The sequence below is a fragment of the Callithrix jacchus genome, chromosome 6 (genome assembly GCF_049354715.1).
Source record: "Callithrix jacchus isolate 240 chromosome 6, calJac240_pri, whole genome shotgun sequence".
Lineage (NCBI taxonomy): Eukaryota > Metazoa > Chordata > Mammalia > Primates > Cebidae > Callithrix > Callithrix jacchus.
Window position 1 is genome coordinate 129,048,868 of NC_133507.1, and position 21,470 is coordinate 129,070,337.

Genomic DNA, 21,470 nt, shown 5'->3' on the forward strand with positions numbered 1-21,470 from the left:
TGCATACCCTTGATGGCCTGGTAGTTTCACGAGTGTTCTTGAAGTGAACACGAAGATTGGAACCTCTTAATTTGCATGACTTTTGTGGGGTTCTCCAAGGTCAAGTGAATAGAGCCATTTTCACAGATTACCTCAGGCCACTTAGGGAAACAGTAATGACATTTTATATAAGGGATTTGAATATCTGTGGATTTGGGTATTCATGAGAGTTCCTGAGACCAATCCCCCACAGAAACTGAAGGACAACTATACACTTAAAATAATATGAATACATATTAACATATCTGACTCTAAGATTTAAACACATGGCTCATTTTAGACTTCTCCTCTTTGCCTATTTGTAACTTCTTTCTCTGAGAGAAACTTAGCTTCCATGTTTGTTTAAATCTATACATGCAGAAAACTTTAAGAACTGATAATATGTACCCTTGTGAGAAACAAGTTTACCAATTACAGTGCAGTATTTATATACTCTTCTTTTTGTTTTTAGCCTAATATAATACTTAGCGAAAGCACAGTTTTCTAGTTACTTCACTCTGATCCTTTTTACTCCACCCCTTCAATGAGCTTATATCATACGATTGTAGTACAGTTAGATTTGTCACCATCTTCATTCAGTTCTGGGATTCTCTGACATCCCTAAGTTTTTATCCTTAAATTTGCATATACATAAGTTCACTCTTGGTGCTGTATAGTTTTATGGGTTTTGATAGATGCAGTTCATGTATCTGTCACCATAATGCCATATGGAACAATTATACTAGTTAACTAACAGTTCTGTAATACTAAATATTCCCTTATATCACTTTGTAGTCAGCTTCCCCTACACCCTGAAAACCACTGAACTGTTTTCTACCCTTATAGTTTTGCCTGTTCCATAATCTCTTATAAATGGAATCTTACAATATGTAGCCTTTTAGATCTAGTTCCTTCATCTAGAAAAATTGATTTAAGATTTATTAATATTGTTGCATGAATCAGTGGTTGGGTCTTATCCCAGATAATTCCATTTTATAGATGTACTGTGCTTTGTTTATTCACTTTGAATTTCATCCCAGCTATTTCCAGTTTTAGAGAAATAAAATTACTATAAACACTAAAGGTTTTTATGTGCACTTTCCATTAATGTGAGTAAGTGTTAAGGAGTAGGCTGGTTGCGTGGAATGTAACTGTATATTTAACTTTTTAATAAACTGTCCAGTTATTTTCCAAAATGGCTGTACCATTTTGTATTCCCACCAGGAATGTATGAGAGTTCAGTTGCTCTGTATTCTTGCCAGAACTCGACATTGTTAGGTTTATCAATTGTCCCCCAGCTCTGCAAGTTGTATGACGGGTGTCTTGTGGTTTTAACCTGCACTTCACTAATGATTTTTATGTGATTTGCTATCTATGTGTTCTTTGATGAAGCATCTATTCAGATCCTTTGCTCATTTTTATTGTTTGTTTTCTTTTGTTTTCAGAGACCTTTTTTCCAAATCCTTTGTTAGACCAAGTATTTTCTTTCAGTCTGCCACTTTTCTTTAATTCTCTTAACACTATCTTTTGCAGAGCAGAAGGTTGTAATTTTGATGAGGCCCATTTTATTAGTTTTGTCCTTTCATACATCTTGCTTGTGCTACTGTATCTATGAATTTTCTGCCTGGATAGGCCCAGCCCATGTGCACACGTCTAGAAGCCTGTAGATAGGCCCATTGGTGCCCACATGTATCATCTGGGGTGCCTGAGGATTGGTTGGTCCTGCCCACCAGCACCCACTGTCTGGAGTCATGAGGGCTGCTCTCATTACTACATGTGCCACCCAGGTTTTCCCAACCTGCTGCCACCATCAGCACCTTTGTGTCCACATACCAGCCCACCTGATGTCCTCATCCTCAGCAAAGCTTTATATCACAGCCTTTAGTGACACCCAAATCCTAAGCCACTGAAGAAATCATAGATGCCACTGAAGGAATTCCATATACCACCATTGATTACAGTAAAAGAAATCATACAGAGACAACACATCTGAACACATCTAAAATCAAATCCAGAATACCCTACCCGCTAACACTATAGCTACATCTACAGTAAAGCCCTACAAAAGCTAGTTCATAAAATTGGATAAAGCAGCAGTTACACCAGTTGCACAGACATCAAGATAAGGATACAAGAAATATAAAATACTAATGAAACATGATACCTCCAAAGGAACACAACAGTCTTCCACTAACAGAGCTCAAAGAACAGTAAATCAGTAAAATGCCTGAAAAGGAATTCAGAATGATGATCTTAAAACTCAGCAAGAAACAACAGAACACAGATTGATAATACACATAAATCAGGAAAATAATTCATGATTCGAATAAGAAATTAAAGAGGTAAATATTTTAAGAAAAAACAAATTCTGGAACTGAAGAATTTAATAAATAAACAGGCAAGAGCTTCAGCTATAGACTAGATGAAGCAGAAGAAAGAACTTCTGAACTTTAAGACAGGTCTTTTAAAATAACCCGGTCAAACACACACTAAAAAGGATGAAGAAAGCCTACATAGACATCATAAAGCAAAAAAATATTTCTATTTTGGGAGTTCCACAGGAGAAAAAATGGAAAAAGGCATAGAAATCCTGTTTAACAGAATAATCACTAAAGACCTCCCATGTCTTATGAGAGATATACATCCAGATACAGGAAGCTCATATGTACTAAAACAGTTATATCCAAAAAGGCCTCTCCAAGCCACATTATACTCAAACTCAAAAGTCAAAGACAAAGGAAAAAGCATGCTAAAAACAGCAAAAGGAAAATACCAAGTCACATGAGGGAATCTGCATCAGGCTAAAGGCAGATTTCTCAGCAGAAATTTTACAGTTCAGGAGAGAGTTGGATAATATATTCAAAGTGTTAAAAAGTATGGGGTAGGAGGGAAGCCAGGCATAGTGGTTCACACCTGTAATCTCAGCACTTTGGGAGGCTGAGGCAGGTGAATCACCTGAGTTCAGGAGTTCCAGACCAGCCCGGCCAACATGGTGGAACCCTTTCACTACAAAATACAAAAATTAGTCAGGCATGATAGTGCACACCTGTAATCCCATCTACTCGGGAGACTGAGGCAGGAGAATTGCTTGAACCCGGAAGCAGAGGTTGCAGTCAGCTGAGACTGCGCCACATCACTCCCGCCTGGGCAACAGAGGGGGGAAAAAAAAAAACTGCCTGCCAAGAATACTGTACCCAGTAAAGCTATCCTTCAGAAATCAAAGAAAAATAAAGTCATTCCCAGACAATCAAAAAGTGAGGAAATCCATCACCACTACACCAGCCTTAGAAGAAATGTGTAAGAAGATAAGAAGATCCTTTATCTTGAAGTGACAAGATGATATCTACTGTCATTAAAACACGTAAATTATAAATCTCACTGGTAAAGCAAATATGCAATTGGGGAAAAAATAAGGAATCAATATTATCACTACAGAAAACAAAATTATAAAGATAAAGGAAGAAAAGAACAAAGAATATACAAAATAGCAAACAAAAAAGACAGGAATAAGCCTTCACATATCACTAAAAAAGTTTTGAATATAAACAGTTTAAATTCCCCAATTAAGATATAAATTGGATGAGTGGATTAAAAAAACAAAGCCCACCTGTATGCTTCCTCCAAAAAACTCACATCACCTGTAAAGACATAGGTAGCCTGAATATAAAAGGATGAGGGGAAAGTTCCACACAAGTGGAAACCAGAAGTATGCAGGAATGGCTATACTTAATATCAGAAAAAATAGCCTTAGTTGAAAAACATAAAAAGAGCAAGAAGATCATTATATGACAAAGGGATCAATGCAGCTAGAGGACATAAAATGATAAATATATAACATCCAATGCCAGAGCATGAGATATATAAAGAAAACATTAGAGCTAAAGGGAAAGAGAGACCCAATATAGTAATAGTTGGTGACTTCAAAACTCCACTTCCAGCATTTGACAGATCGTCTAGAGAGAAAATCAACAAACATTGGACTTAAGATGAACTAGACCAATTGAACCTAACAGTTTCAGAGCATTTCATCCAAAAGCTGCAGAATACCCTTCTTCTCATCAGCACATAGAACTTTTTCCAGTATAGACCATGTGGTAGGCCACAAAACAAGTCTTGACAAAGATTTTAAAATCAAAATTATATCAAGTATCTTCCCAGACCACAATGGAATAAAACAGTATCAATAATCAGAGGAACTTCAGAAACTGTACAAATAGATGGAAATTCAGCATGCTCTTGAATCACTACTGGTTCAGTGAAAAAATTAAGAGGGAAATAAATTTCTTGAAACAAATCAAAATGGAAACAAAACATGAAAACCTATGGGATACAGCAAAAGCAGTGCTGAGAGGGAAGTTTGTAGCAATAAATGCCTATATCAGGAACATATAGCAAGATTTCAAATAAAAAACCTAACAATACACCTTAAGGAACTAGAAAAGAAGAAACCAAACCCAAAATTAGTAGAAAGAAAGAAATAGTAAAAATCAGAGGAGAACTAAATGAAAGCAAGTCTAAAAGAATCAATACAGGGCTGGGCATGGTGGTGCACACCTGTAATCTCAGCACTGGGAGGCCAGGTGGGTGGATTCCTTGAGCTCAGGATTTCAAGACCTGCCTGGCCAACATGGCAAAACCTCATTTCTTAAAACACACACACACACACACACACACACACAAATTAGCATGGCGTGGTGGGTGCAAGCCTGTAGACCCAGCTACTCAGGAGGCTGAGGTGGAAGATCGCTTGAGCCCTAGGAGGCTGAGACTGCAGTGAGCCATGATTGTGCCACTGCACTCTAGCCTGGTCAACAGAGTGAGACCCTGTCTCAAAAAAAGGGAATCAACGAAAAGTTGTTTTTAGAAGAGATAAACAAAATTGATAAGCTAAGTAAAAAATGAGGGAGAAGGTCCAAATAAATGAAATTACAAACTAAGACACTGCAGTTAATACCACAGAAGTATAGGGGATCATTAGAGACCATTATGACCAGTGATATGCTAACTAACTGGAAAACCGAGAGGAAATAGATTATATTTCTTGACATACAGAACCTACCAAAATTGAATCAGGAAATAGAAAACCTGAACAGACCCATAATGAGTAATGATACTGAATTAGTAATAAAGAGTCTACCAGTAAAGAAATGTCCAGGACCAGATGGCTTTCCTGCCTAATTCTACCAAACTTACAAAGAGCTAACACCAGTTTTCCTCAAACTATTCCAATAAATTAGAGATGAGGGAATTTTTCCTAATTCATTCTACAAAGCCATCATTGCTCTAATACCAAAACCAGACAAGGACACAACAAAAGAAAACTACAAACCACTGTACTTGTTGAACATATATACAAAAATTCTCAACAAAATACTAGCAAACCTAATCCAACAACACATCAGAAAGATAACACACCATGATCATATGGGATTTATCCCAGGGATGCGAGTATGGTTATTAGACCATACTTGGATATGGTCATAATGTGTTATCATGTGATACATGATACATCACATCAACAGCATGAAGGGCAAAAGCCATATGATCACATCTGTAGACACAGGAAAAGTGTTTGATTAAATTCATCCTTTCTTGATAAAAATTCTCAACAAATGAGGCATAAAAAGGAACATACCTCAACACAGTAAAGGCCATGTATGATAAACCCACAGCTAACATCATATTTAATGGAGAAAAGCTGAAAGGCTTTCCTCTGAGAACTAGAATGAGAGAAAGATGCCCACTTCTACCATTCTTATTCAATATAGTGCTGGATGTCCTAGCCAAAGCAGTCAAGAGAAAAAAAGGGCATCTCAATGCCTCAACACAGGCCATGTATGATAAAACCCACAGCCAACATCATATTGAATGCAGAAAAGCTGAAAGGCTTTTCTCTGAGAACTGGAATGAGCTAAAGATGCCCACTTCTACCATTCTTATTCAATATAGTGCTGCATGTCCTCCTAGCCAAAACAGTTAGTCAAGAGAAAGAAATAAAGGGCATCTCAATTGGAAAAAGAAATCAAATTGTCCCTGTTTGCAGATGAAATGATCTTACATATGGCAAAAAAAAACTAAAGATTCCACACAAAAAAACTATTAGAACTGATGAACTCAGTGAAGTTGCAGAATACAAAATCAACATACAAAAGTCAGTAGCAATTCTATATACCATTCTATAGAATTCTTCTACAATAATGTAAAGCAAATGAAAAACAAATCAAGAAAGCAATTCCATTTGCAATGGCCAAAAAAAAAAAAAAAAAACCACCCAGGAATAAATTTAACCAAGTAGGTGAAAGATCTCTACATTGAAATCTGCAAAACACTGATGAAAGAAATCAAGGAAGCCATAAACAAATGGAAAGACATCCCATGCTCGTGGATTGGGAGAATTACTATCATTAGGATGACCATACCACTGAAAACAATCTACAGATTCAATGCAGTTCACATCAGAATAAAATGACATTTGTAACAGAAATAGAAAAAACAATCCTAAAATTCTTAGTAACCAAAAAGAGCCCAAATAGCCAAAGCATTCCTGAGCTAAAAGAACAACATGGGAGGCATCACATCACACTACCTAACTTCAAAATATACTACAAAGCTGTAGTAAACAAAACACAGTATTGATTTAAAAACAGACACATAGACTAGTGAAACAGAATAAAGAACCCAGAATAAATCTACTTATTTACAGCAAATGTGCCAAGAATGTACACTGGAGAAAGGACACTCTCTTCGATCAGTGGTATTGGGGAACCTGGATATCTGTGTGCAGAAGAATGAAACTAGATCCTTATCTATCACCATACACAAAAATCCATTCCAAGTGTATTAAAGACTTAAACATAAGACCCCAAACTCTAAAGACTACTGGAAAAAAACATGGAGGAAATGCTTCCTGACATTAGACTAGGCAAAAACTTCACAGCTAAGACTCCAAAAGCACAAGCAACAAAAAGAAAAATAGGTAAGTGGAAATATTGAACTAAAAAGCTTCTGAACAGCAAAGGAAACAACAGAATGAAGAGACAGCCTGCAGAATATGAGGAATATCTGCAAACTGTTCATCTGACAAGGGACTGATAACCAGGATATAAAAGGAACTCAACGGAACAGGAAAACAAAAGCAATCCCATTAAAAAGTGGGCAAAAGGTCTGAATAGACATTTCTCAAGAGAAGACATACAAGTGGCCAAGAAATACATGAGAAGACCTTAACATTGCTGATTGTCAGATTAAAACCACAATGAAGTATCATTAATTAGAATGGCTATTATCAAAAAGTAACAAACAGTGATGAGGATGCAGGGAAAGGTGAACTAACTCTTCCTAACTCTTCATGTTAGCATTTTCTCACTATTGGTGAGAATGTACGTTAATGTAGCCATTACGGAAAACAGTGCAGAGGTTTCTCAAAAAAACTAAAAGAACTACCATATGATCCAGCAGTTCTACTACTGGGTATTTATTCAAAAGAAAGGAAACCAGTATATTCAAATGAATACCTATACTATGTTTATTGCATCACTTCACAATAGCTAATATAGGGAATCAACCTAAATATCCATCAACATATGAATGGATAAAGAAAATGCAGTATATTTACACAGTGGCATACTATCGAGCCACTAAAAAGAATGAAAGTCCATCATTTGTAGCCATATGGATGAACCTGGGGGACATTACGGGTTAGGCAAAATAAGTCAAACATGGAAAAGATAAATAAATAAATACCACATGTTCTCACTCGTGGGAGCTAAAAATTTTTTGAGCTCATGAAAGTAGAGAGTAAAATTTTAGGTATTTAGAGCCTGGGAATGATTTACAGAATGAGTTCTGGTGTTCTGTAGCACCAGAGGGTGAATATGGTTAAATACAACTTACTGTGTGTTTTCAAAAAGCTAGAAGTGAGGATTTTGAATGTTCACAACCCAAGAAAAGGGTAAGTTTGAGGTGATGGATATGCTAGTTACCACAATTTGATCATTACATACTGTATACTCATATCAAAATATCATTGTATTTCATAAATATGTACAATTATTTTATGTCAACTAAAAAGGGAAAAAAGAATTCTTTGCTTAAATCAAGACTTACTCATTTTGATTTAAGACTTATACTGACTTACTCGTTTTCCTCCAAAAGTGTTATGTTTTATATTAGAGTTTTATATTTAGGTCTGTAATTAATCCCTCCTGAGTTTACCTTTGTATAAGGTGTAAGGATATATCAAAATCCTTTTTTTTTTTTTTTGAGATGGAGTCTCGCTTCGTCATGCAGGCTGGAGTGTAGTGGCATGATTTCAGTGCAACCTCCACCTCCCAGGTTCAAGTGATTCTCCTGCCTCAGCCTCCCAAACAGCTGGGATTACAAGCACACACCACCATGCCCAGCTAATTTTTGTATTATTAGTAGAGATGGAGTTTCACCATGTTGGCCAGGATAGTAGTCTTCATCTCCTGACCTTGTGATTTGCCTACCTCGGCCTCCGAAAGTGCTGGGATTACAGGTGTGAGCCACCGAGCCCAGCCAAGATCCATTTTTTTATATATGAACATCCATTTGTTCCAGAAAATTTGTTTAAAAGACTATTCTTTCTCTATCGAATTGCCCTTGCTGTTCTTTTCAAAAATTAATTAACTGTATTTGTGTGTGTCTGTTTCTGGGATATCTAACTTTCATTAATCTTTGTCTATCCTTTAGCCAATACCATGTTGCCTTGAGTTCTATACTTTTATAATAAGTCTTGAATTTGATAGTGTGAGTCCTCTAACTTTGTTCTTCTTAGTATTGTTTTAGCTATTCTGGTTCCTTTGCATTTTAATATATATTTTATAGTCTGTTGATGTCTACGGAAAGCTTGCTAGAATTTTGGTTAGGATTGTGTTGTGTCTATAGATCAAATTGTGAAGAAGTCACATCTTAACAATACTTAGTTTTTGATTCCATGAACACATTATAATCTTAATTTATTTTTTAGAATATAGATCCTGTACTACATGTTGGATTTATACCCAAGTTATAAATTGGTTTTTTTTTGGGGGGGGGGGGACATGTGCTATTTGAAATGGTATATTCAGTAGTTCATTGCTGGTATATGAAAATGGCTTCTGTATATTTACCTTTATCTTATAACTATTCTAAATTTACTTATTAGTTGTAGGAGCTTTGTAGGGGGGTAGATTCTTTGGGATTCTCTGCATGAATAATCATGTCACCTACAAATATAGACAGTTTTCATTATTTCTTTCTAATCTGTGCATGCCTTAATTTTTTTTCCTTATTGTAATGTCTAGTACTTGTGCTATGATGTTGAATAGGAGTGGTGAGAGAGGACATCTTTGATCTTAGGGAGTGTATTAGTTTTCTATTGCTGCATGTCATAAATTACCACAAACTTTAACAACACAAATTTATTATCTTCCATCTCTCTATGATCAAAGGCCTTCATTGGGTCTCACTGGGCTGAAATGAAGGTGTCAGCAGGACTGCATCCCTTCCTGGAAAATGTGTTTCTTTGCCCATTCTGGCCTCTAGAGGCCACCCACATTTTTTGCCTCATGGCCTCCCATCTTCAACATAGTGTATCTCTTTCTGTCTTCCTTCTGTAGTCACATTTTCTTCTGCTTTCCTCTTCTATTTTTAAGAATGCTTGTGGTTTAATAGGCCCACCCAGGTAACCCAGGATAATTTTTCTATTTTAAAGTCAGCTGATTAACAACCTTAATTCCATCTACAACCTAATTTCCCTTTGCCTTATAAGGTAACATATTCAGACTGCAGAGATTAGTACATGGACACCTTTGGGGGACCTTAAATAATGTAATAGTTGTAGGGTCTTCTGCAATAGCTCTTTATTACATTTTAAAAAGAGCTCTCTGATTTTTACTATCTGAGAGTTTTCACCATAAATTGTTGTTTAATCTTGTCAAATGCTTTTCCAGAATCTGCTGAGGTGATTATGTCATTTCTATTATTTAGTCTGTTATTAGAGTGAATTACATTCATACGCCAATTTTGAGATATGCATGTATTCCTGGGTTGCCTCCCAATTGGTCATGAAATATCATTTATACATTGCTGGATTCAATTTGCTAATATTTTCTTGAGGATTTTTACGTCTACATTTGTGGCTAATATGGGGTTTTAGTTTCTTTGTCATGAGTTTGTTATTAGGGTAATGCTGACCTCATAAATGAGGTGGAACTGTTCCCTTCTCTTTTTCTGGAAGAGATTGTAATCTTTATATTACTTAAGCCTTACATGGTTGGTAGAATTTGCCAGTGAACCACATAGGCCTGAAGTTTTCTATTTTGGTAAGTTTTTTTAATGGATATGTGGATATGGGATCATTCAGACTATTTTTTTCTTCAGTGAGTTTTGAAAGTTTGTGTTTTTAAGACATTGGTCCATTTCTTCAAAGTTATCAAATTCATGACCATAGAGTTATTTGTAGTGTTAGTTTATTATTATTTTACTGTATGGGATATCATTAGGGATGTCCCCTCCTTCATTCCTAATATTGACAATTGTTGTCTTTTCTCTCTCTGTCTATTCACCACAACCAACCACCCTCCTTTTTATTCTGACTAAAGGCTTATCAACTTTGTTGATTGATTTTTGAGCAACCAAAATTCTTAGTTTCATTGGTTTTCTCCTTAAGATTATATTGATTTCTACTCTGATCTTTATTATTTTCTTCTGCTTGCTTTGGTTTTTAATTATTTTTTTCTAGTTTCTTTTTTTATTAACTATAAATTTTTTACTATTGTCTTTTGTACCTTTGTCTTATTTCATGTTCTAAAACAACATCTGCACATATCTAGTTTCTTAAGGCAATAGTTGGATGAGAGTTTGGCAAACCTTTTGTAAAGGGCCAAATAGTAATTATTTTAGGCTTTGCAGACCAAATGATCTCTGTCACAACTTCTCAACTCTGCCATTGTAGTACCAAAACAGCCATGGACAGTACATAAACAAATGAGCATGGCTGTGTTCCAGTAAAACTTTATTTACAAAACAAGCAGGGATAATTGATTTCAGACCTTTTTTTTCTAACGTAAGTATTTAAGGTTGTAAATTTCCATCTTAGCATTGGTTTAGCTGTGTCCCACAAATTTTGGTGTGTCATATTTTTATTTGCATTAGGTTTAAAATATTTTTTATTTCCTTTGAGACTTCCTTTTTGACCTACAGGTTTAGAAATGTTTAATATTGAATTTCCAAAGAATTGAGGATCTTCCCAGGTGTTTTATGGCCCAAGAACATACTTCATATTATTTTTATTCTCCTAAATTTTACTGTATGGGATGTCAGTAGGGATGTCCCCTCCTTCATTCTTAATATTGACCATTGCTGTCTTTTCTCTCTCTCAGAGAAATATCATATCAATGTCAGATAGGTATAGTTGATTATGTCATTCGGGTGTACCATATTATTTTTTATATTCTACTTATTCTGTTGCATCTGAGAGTCCACTTAGTCTATCATCACTGATAGGAGAGTGTGTTAAGATATTCAGCTCTTTGTTCATTTCTGCTTTCAGTTCTATTAGCTTTTGCCTCATACATGAGAATTAAGTTTTTCTATTTAGAATTATGTCTTCTTAGAGGATAGACACATTGAGAATTATGTTTTCCATTTAGAATTATGTCTTTTTAGACAATAGACCTCTTTATTATGTAATGTCTTTTTTTAATCCTTTTAATTGTGGTAAAAATAAAAATTTACCATCTTAATCAGTTTTAAATATATAGTTCAGTAGTGTTAAGTATATTCACATTGTGGTACAGCAGATTTCCAGAACTTGTTTATCTTGCAAAACTGAAACTCTATACCCATTTAACAACAACTCCCCATTTCCTCATTCCCCTGAAACTCTATACCCATTTAACAACAACTCCCCATTTCCTCATTCCCCGAGTCCCTGGCAGTGACCAATCCAAGTCCTGTTTCTATGAATTTGATTGACTTTAGATGCCTCATTAGAGAAATTACACAGTATTTGTCTTTTTGGGACTAGCTTGTGTCCGCATCATGCCCTCAAGGTTCATCTGTGTTTAAGCATGCAATGGGCCTTCCTAAGGCTGAATAATACTAATGTTGCATTGTATGTATATATACCACATTTTGCTTATCCACTCATCTGCTGATGGACACTTGGGCTGCTTCCACCTCCTGGCCATTGTGAATAATGCTGCAATGAACATGGGTGTACAACTACTACCTCTTTGAGACACTGTTTTCAATTCTTTTGTTGTAGCAAAAAGTGGGATGGCTGAATCTTATGGTAAATTTTGTTTTTAATTTTTTGAGAAACCTCCATTCCATTTCCATGGCAGCTGCACCATTTTACATTCCCACCAACAGTATACAAGAGTTCCAGTTTCCTCACATCCTCATCAACAACTGGTGTTTTCTGGTGGTTGTGGTGGTTTTTGATAGTAGCCATCCTAATGATTATGAGGTGGTATCTATGGTTTAAATTTGCATTTCTGTAATGATTAATGATGTTGAGTATCTTTTTATAGGCCATTTATATATCTCTGGAGAAATGTCTGTTCAAGTCCCTATGCCCATTGCCCATTTTTTAAATTGGGTTATTTTGTTGTTTAGGAAAATAATAAAGATCTTTTTTTTCCTTTCTTATTATTTTTTACCTTTCTTTTGAGACAGCATCTTGCTGTCTCCCAGGCTGTAGGGTAATGGCATGATCATGGCTCACTTCAGCCTCGACCTCCCGGCCTCCAACCTCAGCTTCCTGAGAAGCTGAGACTAGTCATGCACTACCTAATTTTTAATTGAAACAGGGTCTTGGTTTGTCACTCAGGCTGGAACGCAGGTAGCAGGATCACAGCTTACTGCAACTTTGACCTCCTGGGCTCAAGCAGTCCTCCCGCCTCAGCTTCCTGAGTAGCTGATAACGACAGGCATGTGCCACCACACCTGGCTAAATTTCAAAATATTTTTGGTAGAGACAGGGTCTCACTGGTCTTGAACACATGGGTTCAAGAGATCCTCCCTCCTCAGCCTCCCAAAGTGTGGGGATTATAGGCGTACACCTTGCCTATTCTAGATCTTAACCCCATATAGCAGATACATGGTTTCAAATATTTCCTCATGTTCTGTAGGTTGTGTTTTCACTATTTATTGTATCTTTTGATGTGCAGAAGTTTTTTAGTTTGATATAGTCCTGTTTGTCTATTTTGCTTTTGTTACCTTTGCTTTTGGTGGTGTATTTAAGACATCACTACCAAACCCAATGTCAGAAAGTGCTTTCTTCTAGAAGTTTTATAGTTTTAAGTCTTATATTTAGGTCTTTGATCTACTTTGAGTTAATATTTGTGTATTGTATAAGCTGAGGTCCAACCTCATTCTTCTCCATGTTGGATATCCAGGTTTCCCAGCACCATTTGTTGAGGAGACTATTGTGTTAGATGTTTTTAAATGGCCTAAAATGATTAGTTTGTAAGGTTTTCTATTTAAAGGATTGTTACACATTGAAATTTAGCTTTAATATTTTCTTATTGATATGGATAGAATTTCTAGTTTTGCAGGAATTATGCAGAATATTTTAACAGTGAGAGGTAATTTTTAAGTGGTCAGGTCTTTATGGAGTTTTGTTTTGTTTTGTTTTGTTTTTCCAAAATCAGCCTATGATATGTTAAGTTGTTTGGGGTTTTTTGTTTTTGTTTTGTTTTCTTCTTGTTGTTTTTGAGACAGTCTCGTTCTGTCACCAGGCGCCAGGCTGGAGTGCAGTGGCGCAATCTCGGCTTAGTGCAACCTCCACCTCCTGGGTTCAAGCAATTCTCCTGCCTCAGCCTCCCAATAACTGGAACTACAGGTTAACACCACCACGCCCAGCTAATTTTTGTAATTTTTAGTAGAGACAGGGTTTCACTATGTTGGCCAGGATGGTCTTGATATCTTGACCTCATGATCTCCCCACCTCAGACTCCCAAAGTGCTGGGATTACAGGCATGAGCCACCGCCCCCAGCTATTGTTTTGTTTTTTTGAGATGGAGTCTCACTCTTGTCACTCAGGCTGGAGTGCAGTGGTGCAATCTCAGCTCACTGCAGCCTCTGCCTCCCAGGTTCAAGCGATTCCCATGGCTCAGCCTTCTAAGTAGCTGGGACTACAGGCATGCACCACCACAACCAGCTAATTTTTGTGTTTTATTAGAGACAGGGTCTCACCATATTAGCCAGGCTGGTCTCAAACTCCTGACCTCAGGTGATCCTTCCTCCTCGGCCTCTGAAAGTGCTGGGATTACAGGAATGAGACACCGCTCCTGGTCAGATTAAAATGTAATATATAAGGTAATTTCCAAGTCATTCTGTATATCTTTTCCAAAGCCTAATATAAACTAAAATGTTTGTTGCTATGAGCTATTTCTTTAAGAAAAAAAAAAAAGATACTCTAATCCAAAACAAAAAAATTATGGAAATCATTTGCATAATTTTTCCCTTCTTTTGCTTGTAGGGAAGCAGCTCGAGAGTGTCGTAGAAAGAAGAAAGAATATGTGAAATGTTTAGAAAACAGAGTGGCAGTGCTTGAAAATCAAAACAAGACATTGATTGAGGAGCTAAAAGCACTTAAGGACCTTTACTGCCACAAATCAGATTAATTTGGGATTTAAATTTTCACCTGTTAAGGTGGAAAATGGACTGGCTGGGCCACAACCTGAAAGACAAAATAAACATTTTATTTTCTAAACATTTCTTTTTTTCTATGCGCAAAACTGCCTGAAAGCAACTACAGAATTTCATTCATTTGTGCTTTTGCATTAAACTGTGAATGTTCAACACCTGCCTCCACTTCTCCCCTCAAGAAATTTTCAGCGCCAGGAATCATGAAGAGACTTCTGCTTTTCAACCCCCACCCTCCTCAAGAAGTAATAATATGTTTATTTGTAAATTGATGGGAGAAATGAGGAAAAGAAAATCTTTCTAAAAATGATTTCAAGGTTTGTGCTGAGCTCCTTGATTGCCTTAGGGACAGAATTACCCCAGCCTCTTGAGCTGAAATAATGTGTGGGCCGCATGCAGAAAGTAAGTAAGATGCAATGAAGAATTGTTGATTGCCAAATTGACATGTTTTCACATTCTCATTGTGAATTATGTAAAATTGTTAAGAGACATACCCTCTAAAAAAGAACTTTAGTATGGTATTGAAGGAATTAGAAATGAATTCGGAGTGCTTTCTATGTATGTTCTCTTCTTTAATACTGAAAATTTGTCCTTGGTTCTTAAAAGCATTCTGTACTAATACAGCTCTTCATAGGGCAGTTGTTGCTTCTTAATTCAGTTTTGTATGTGTTCAACATTTTTGAATACATTAAAAGAAGTAACCAACTGAATAAAAAATCATGGTATTTGAATTTTAAATTAAATCAAATAAAAGTACAAAGCATATTTTAGTTAGTACTAAATTCTTAGTAAAATGCTGATCAGTAAACCAATCCCTTGAGTTATACAAGATTTTTAAATAAATGTTTTTGTCCTCACCTTCAGAAATATTTATATTGTCACTCATTTACATAAAAAGGTATTTCTAAATTTACTGTTGCCCTTTGCACTTACATTATACCACCACCAAGAAAGCCTTCAAGTTGTCAAAGTGATATATATTTGTTTATGAAGTGTTACATGTTGTAGAAAAATACTGATTTTAAATCTTTTCCATATTAACATAATTTAACAGAGAATCTAGTGAATTTTTTAAATGAAAGAAGTTGTAAGGATATAAAAAGTACAGTGTTAGGTGTGCACAAGGAAAGTTATTTTCAGACATTTGAATGACTGCTGTACTGCAATATTTGGATTGTCATTCTTACAAAACATTTTTTGTTCTCTTGTAAAAAGAGGAGTTATTAATTCTGCTTTAGCTTTCCAATATGCTGCATAGCCATTGTCATTTTAATTCCTGATTAAAGCAGTCTGTTTTTGTGTATATCATACATTGTTTTCAATACCACTTTTAATTATTGCTAATTTTGTTCACTAAGCTCGATAAATCTAACACTCTTTAAAAGAAAAATAAGACTAAGGTGGATTTTTAAAATTGGATGCTAACATGTTAGATTATAATTTGTCATTTGGGGCCGGGTGCAAGTGACTCACCCCTGTAATCCCAGCACTTTGGGAGACCGAGGTGGGCGGATCTCCTGAGGTCAGGAGTTCAAGACCAGCCTTGCCAACATGGTGAAACCCCGTCTCTACTAAAAATAAGAAAAATAGCTGGGTGTGGAGGTGGGCACCTGTAATCCCAGCTACTTGGGAGGCTGAGGCAGGAGAATTGCTTGAACCCAGGAGGTGGAGGTTGCAGTCACTAGAGATAGTGCCACTGCACTCCTGCCTGGGTGATGAGAGTCACCAGAAAAATCAAAAAAATTTTTAAAAAGTTCTCATTTGGGAAGGAAATTCTTACTTTTGAAAAAAGAGTCAAGACACTTAGAGAACTAATGTTTTATATTTAGTCATGGGTTATTTTAAAAAGTTAAGCTTGTTTAACAACAAAATATGAAGATTGAAGTGTTAATTGCTGGATCCATTTTAAAAAGAAAAATTTTAATTAACATTTGTAAATGGTATATTTTTGTTTGTAACAAAACATTGTCTTTTTTCAAGGATGAACAGTTTATGAAGGAGCATCATTCTAAGAATTGAGTGATGTAGTCTTATGTTTGGACAATTCACCAAATTCTCAAGAAGGCTTTCAAACAACTATAAAGGTTGATGTTTGTCCTGCTGAGCTAAAAACTGCATAAAAATTGTTTGTGTAACAGCATAGATATGTCATTTTTTAAAACTGATTTAACAGAAATCAAAGTCACAATTATGTTCACAAATTGGAATTACTTCTTATTGAATCAAAATGTCTGATTGAACATTTTGAATGTTGTAAGTGTCATAAATGAAAAATTGCCTGGTGTTTAGCAGTTTGTATTCTCTAAAGCTATTTTTCAAAAGTTGAGGCTCTCTACTTATTGGGAAGTTGGTGGTCCTCTTAGTCCCTGATCAATGAAGGCAATCACATTCATATGGGCTGGATGGATTTATAAGTTATAAAGACCTTGTCTTTCATATCTTGAGAATGATTGCACTGGTTTGAAGTCAGTTACTTAATTATGAGTAATTAAGGTGAGGTAAAAATTGTATCTATTGCTACATCTGTTATAGACGCTTGGCAAGACTTGAAGATTTCAGTTTATAAAGATAAAAATCAAGCATCTTTTGTGCAGGTCTTTTCTTTTTTTAAATGCAGGAATGGTGGGGGGGTGTTTGTAAGCATGAAATTTTGAGAATCTTTATTAAGAAAAGGACATAATTTTTAAAAACCTTGTAGCCAAGAACATATGTGGCCACATTAGCAGTAATAAATGTTTTTCTCTTCATATTGGCCAAAAGGGAATACAAATGTCATCATAGGAATTTGTACATATGCTACTGATTTGCCTAGAAAATAGCAAGTTTGGTATTGCTCACTTTGCAAATATAGGGCCATGTGGCACTTTTATCTATAGGACAGATTAACTCTAATAAAAATGAAGTGGGGAGGGGTTTATTTTTGATATATTACTCTTACGAGTTTTCAAGCTTTGATAGTGTTTAACTGAAAAGTGGCTTAGAAAGGGCTAGATCCAATGTGTTCATTATTAAACAATTGCTATCAGATACAATTTTAAGTTCATTGTTTTTCAAACTCAAGTACCATATTGGCAACCATAATATTGTCATAGGTGCTCTCTTTGTTTAGATATTCTTGGGGGGGGGTAGCATTTGTATAATATATGTGTACATATATATATATATATATATACATACAGTATATAATCTAAAGCTCTGAGAGCTCTTAAGTCAGGAATGCTGAGTATTATAGTATATTGAGGTCAGATGAAATTTTACATTTTTGTGTGTTCTGTTGCATCCCTTCTGGTAGTTTCTATGACTGCATTACTTCAGCACTCACGATTGGTTTTATTCTAATTTTCTTCCAAGTATTTTATTTTAATTAGTTTTCTTTGGCTTGATACTTTTAAATGTAACTAGTCATTTGAAAGCTTCTCCCCCATAAGTATTTGGTTTTATGCTTTGTCTGTGGCAGCTATAACAGTGGTAAGAACATTTTGAAGATAGCTTTTTAAAGGAACCACTGATTTTTTCAAAAATCATCCTGGGGGAGGAATTTTGGCATTTCATTTGAGCAGGGATTTTGTCAGAAAATGTGTTTTGACAGTAGGTCAGCAGCAGTGCTAGTCTCTGAAAGCACAATACCAGTCAGGCACCCATCCCATCAGATGTCATCTGGCTGAAGTTTATCTCTGTCTCTCAGGACAAATCCCTAATATCTTTTTGACCTTTTGGGGTGACAAGTGGAATCATACAAAGGCTTAGGAAGAAATGTTTGTTTAAACCAGGATGCTTTTACTTACTTGAAGTGACTTCAATCTGGATTTCTCTTCATATTTAACAAGTTTTTAATTCTAGGATCAGCTACAGTCAGCTATTAGCATAAATTGGTCTCTGTTTATTTTGAAGATTACGGCTGCTTCATTTTGCAGGATTAAATAGGGCTAATATATCTTAAAGTTAAGATCTTGAATTAAAGTGGGTTTTAGAAATAGTGTTATATACCTTTTTAGTTATTTTTGAGAGGCTTTTTGTTGCTTTTGTAGCCCTGAAAGCTATTGGTATATTTTCCCCCCATGGACCTGATAGAAAAGTTGTATATTTATTTGGATTATATTTACATTCTGTCCTTTGTAAATGTTTGGCGTAACTTGCACTTTTAAAAATGACCCAGTTTGGGTATTAGCAACTTAAGAAATTCCCTCATCAAGTAATTCTCAACTTTTAGCCTTCTCCTGTCTGTCTTCAAATCATGTGAATTTTTAAATGGAAGTTTTTCATTGATAAAAATATTTTAGCACCTAAAAGCTAGCCTTAAAAACAGCCGTAAAAGAAAAACATCAGGAAATTAAGATACAACTAGCCCAGTTAATTAAAAGACAGGCTCAAACCTCATTTTATTCTTTTTCATCTTGGATAAAGATTGAAGGAAAAGTAAGTGAATAATACTTATTTTCAATTTTTAATGAAACTTTATCCTCATCACATTAATACTGTATAGAGTATGCCAAAATATCCATTAATTTGTCTAGAATAGTAAAATACTTTAAAGCCATTGTCTTCATAGAGACCACATGTAATAACCATAAATTATTTTCATTTTTAATGGCTTTGTTAACATCAAGGAAATGCTTAAATTTAACTGATTTCAGATGAGGAAGGAGAATGTATACATAAAGCCTGTAGGTGAAGAGTTGTGAGATGAATTTGTTCACTCAGTTGTACAAAGCACAACTAGAACTTTTTGTTGGGTGGCTTACACACATCTTGAATATTTTAAATGTAATAATGTTGACTTTATTTAAAGTTGACTACACAGTCACTATATATACTAGGAACTGGTTTCCTTGACATTCTAGAATCAATGGCTAGGAGAGGCATTAATCTTTGAGGGGCTGAACATATCATGAAGCTGAGTCAGTATGGAAAATTTTCATATAAACAGGGTGCTGAAGTTCCATCTGTCTCATCTCTTATGATAAGTTCTTACTGATTAGTGAATGTAGCTTAAGCCTTTGTATGTGTCCTCAGGGGGCAGACTGACTTTAAGAGGGACCAGATAACGTTTGAATGGAGGGATTATATTTCAGGTGTTTTAGCTTGAAATTATTTTTTAAAAAAAGAAAAACTTTAAAAATATATAAATAAAATAGAACAAAGCCGGTGATGCAAGTTGATATTATAAATGGGCAGTTTTAGCACAGAAAGAAAATACTGACCTGTCTGCATTCTGGTATGGTGGGTACAGGTCCCAGCTGGGTATGACATGATACATTCTTAATTATTCTCACCAGCAAGTAAAACGAAAAAATGAACAATCTTCTGGAATGGTCTGTGAAAAGGATCAAAGAGTAGGATATTCACATTTGACCTAGCATTACTTGTCTATAGAGGTATGGCATTTCCAAGCTTTTGTCTGAGGAGCATCTCGAAGATATGAGAGCAATTCTGAGATAGTTTAAAAATTGGTAGGGAAGGAAGAAAATCCCTGCAAATAATGATCGTATGTTGGTTGGCCAAGTGAAATGATCTACCATTGTGTTTGGGAGGTTTTATTTTCTTATGTTTTTAAAATTGAATTGGTAAATGCTTTATAGATGTATTTTTATCCAAGTGCCACTCCAATTTGTGTATGTAATAAAATTATTTATATTAAAAATGGGAAATAATTTGTCAACTTTGTTTGAGTATAGATTTATTAGGGGTGGCAAAGAAGAGTGCTAGTTAGCAGTTTTCCATGTAAAATGGTCCTAGACTGATTTGTCCACTTGTCAGTTGTTAACTCCCCCACTCCCCGAAAAAGGAATTTTTCTAACCCAGATGTATCACTTAAAACTTTTTAGAAACAAAATAATCAGGGAAGTTCCTAGAGAGAAAGGTGTTTGGCTTTTTGGTTTTTCCTTAAGGATTGGGGTAAAGAATATTTCCCCCAAAACTGTCAGCACAAAACAGGGTATTGATTTTTAACTCTGATGTTTATATTGGAGTTGAATACTAAATAAATAACCATAATGAGGGAAATACATTTCTAATAAAATTCCCTACATTCTAGAAACATCCCTGTTTTAATTTTTTTACCTAAATCTTTTTGTGCTTTATGTGTAAAGAAAAAAATGTACTGAGTTACAATGCATTTTATTAACACTATGTACATAATAGCTGCTTTGTGTTCAGAATGGTAGCAGTTGCTTTGTATATTAAAGTGATCCTTGTGAATTTGTGAAATATTGTCATAAAGTGCTTTTTCTTACTGTAATCTTTGTGGTATCAACTGTCATAATGCTCTTTTTACACAAACATTTACGTGCAGCCACATAAACATGCTTTTCAAAACTCTGCAAGTGTCTTTTTTGGGGATGGGATCTCTATTTTGTTGGGATTTCTTGCTAGTAGTGTCAAGCCATGTTTTATTGGACTTGGGTTTATTAATTTTGTTAAATAAGCAAAAGTTAAAATATATCACAAGCTTGTGTTTGAAGGCAACAAAACTGTAATTCAGACAAGATGAACATATCTTCAGTTACTGCGTCCCTAATTTTCAGGACAAGACCTGTTTTTCAGTAAGATTGAACGAGTGCCTGTTTGTGGATTTGGGGATGTTACTGTCCAGATGACTAATGGAGACATCATATGACCAGCTGTCTCTGATGTCATAAAACACACATGTTCACTGAAAGGACAATAAGAATATATATACCTTCTCAGGTCCCCTTGCAATTCTAAAACTCTGTGATCATAAAAATTGGAAGGAATCGGGAGGGGAGGTGGTTAATCTTTGCTTAAGATATAAGAATAAAAATTACTATTCTGAA

General features: G+C 35.3%; 2 protein-coding genes across 24 annotated transcripts in view; one reads left to right on the top strand and one right to left on the bottom strand.

Annotated features, from left to right (window-relative positions):
* CREB1 (cAMP responsive element binding protein 1) overlaps positions 1-20,991 on the top strand; it is an 82,964-nt gene extending 61,973 nt beyond the window's left edge. For 6 of the 9 annotated variants that reach the window (XR_013519078.1, XM_035305470.3, XM_035305472.3 and 3 more), the window contains one exon: positions 14,510-20,991. Coding sequence is in view for 5 of the 9 variants with exons in the window: in XM_035305470.3 (XP_035161361.1) it covers positions 14,510-14,654 (145 nt within the window). In the remaining 4 variants the exon portion in view is untranslated. The remainder of the gene's footprint in view (positions 1-14,509) is intronic. The other 3 variants (XR_004744822.3, XR_013519076.1, XR_013519077.1) reach the window with 1 other exon arrangement.
* METTL21A (methyltransferase 21A, HSPA lysine) overlaps positions 1-21,470 on the bottom strand; it is a 50,396-nt gene that overhangs the window by 3,358 nt on the left and 25,568 nt on the right. For 4 of the 15 annotated variants that reach the window (XM_054257834.2, XM_054257835.2, XM_054257833.2 and 1 more), the window contains exons 4-5: positions 19,878-19,990; positions 14,224-14,318 (exon numbers count right to left, since the gene is read on the bottom strand). The exons of 3 other annotated variants lie outside the window; for them this stretch is intronic. In XM_054257834.2, the coding sequence (XP_054113809.1) occupies positions 14,224-14,318; positions 19,878-19,990 (208 nt within the window). Of the gene's footprint in view, positions 1-655; positions 14,711-19,238; positions 19,991-21,470 lie in introns of those variants that run through there. 8 more of the 15 variants (XM_054257839.2, XM_054257838.2, XM_035305481.3 and 5 more) reach the window with 6 other exon arrangements.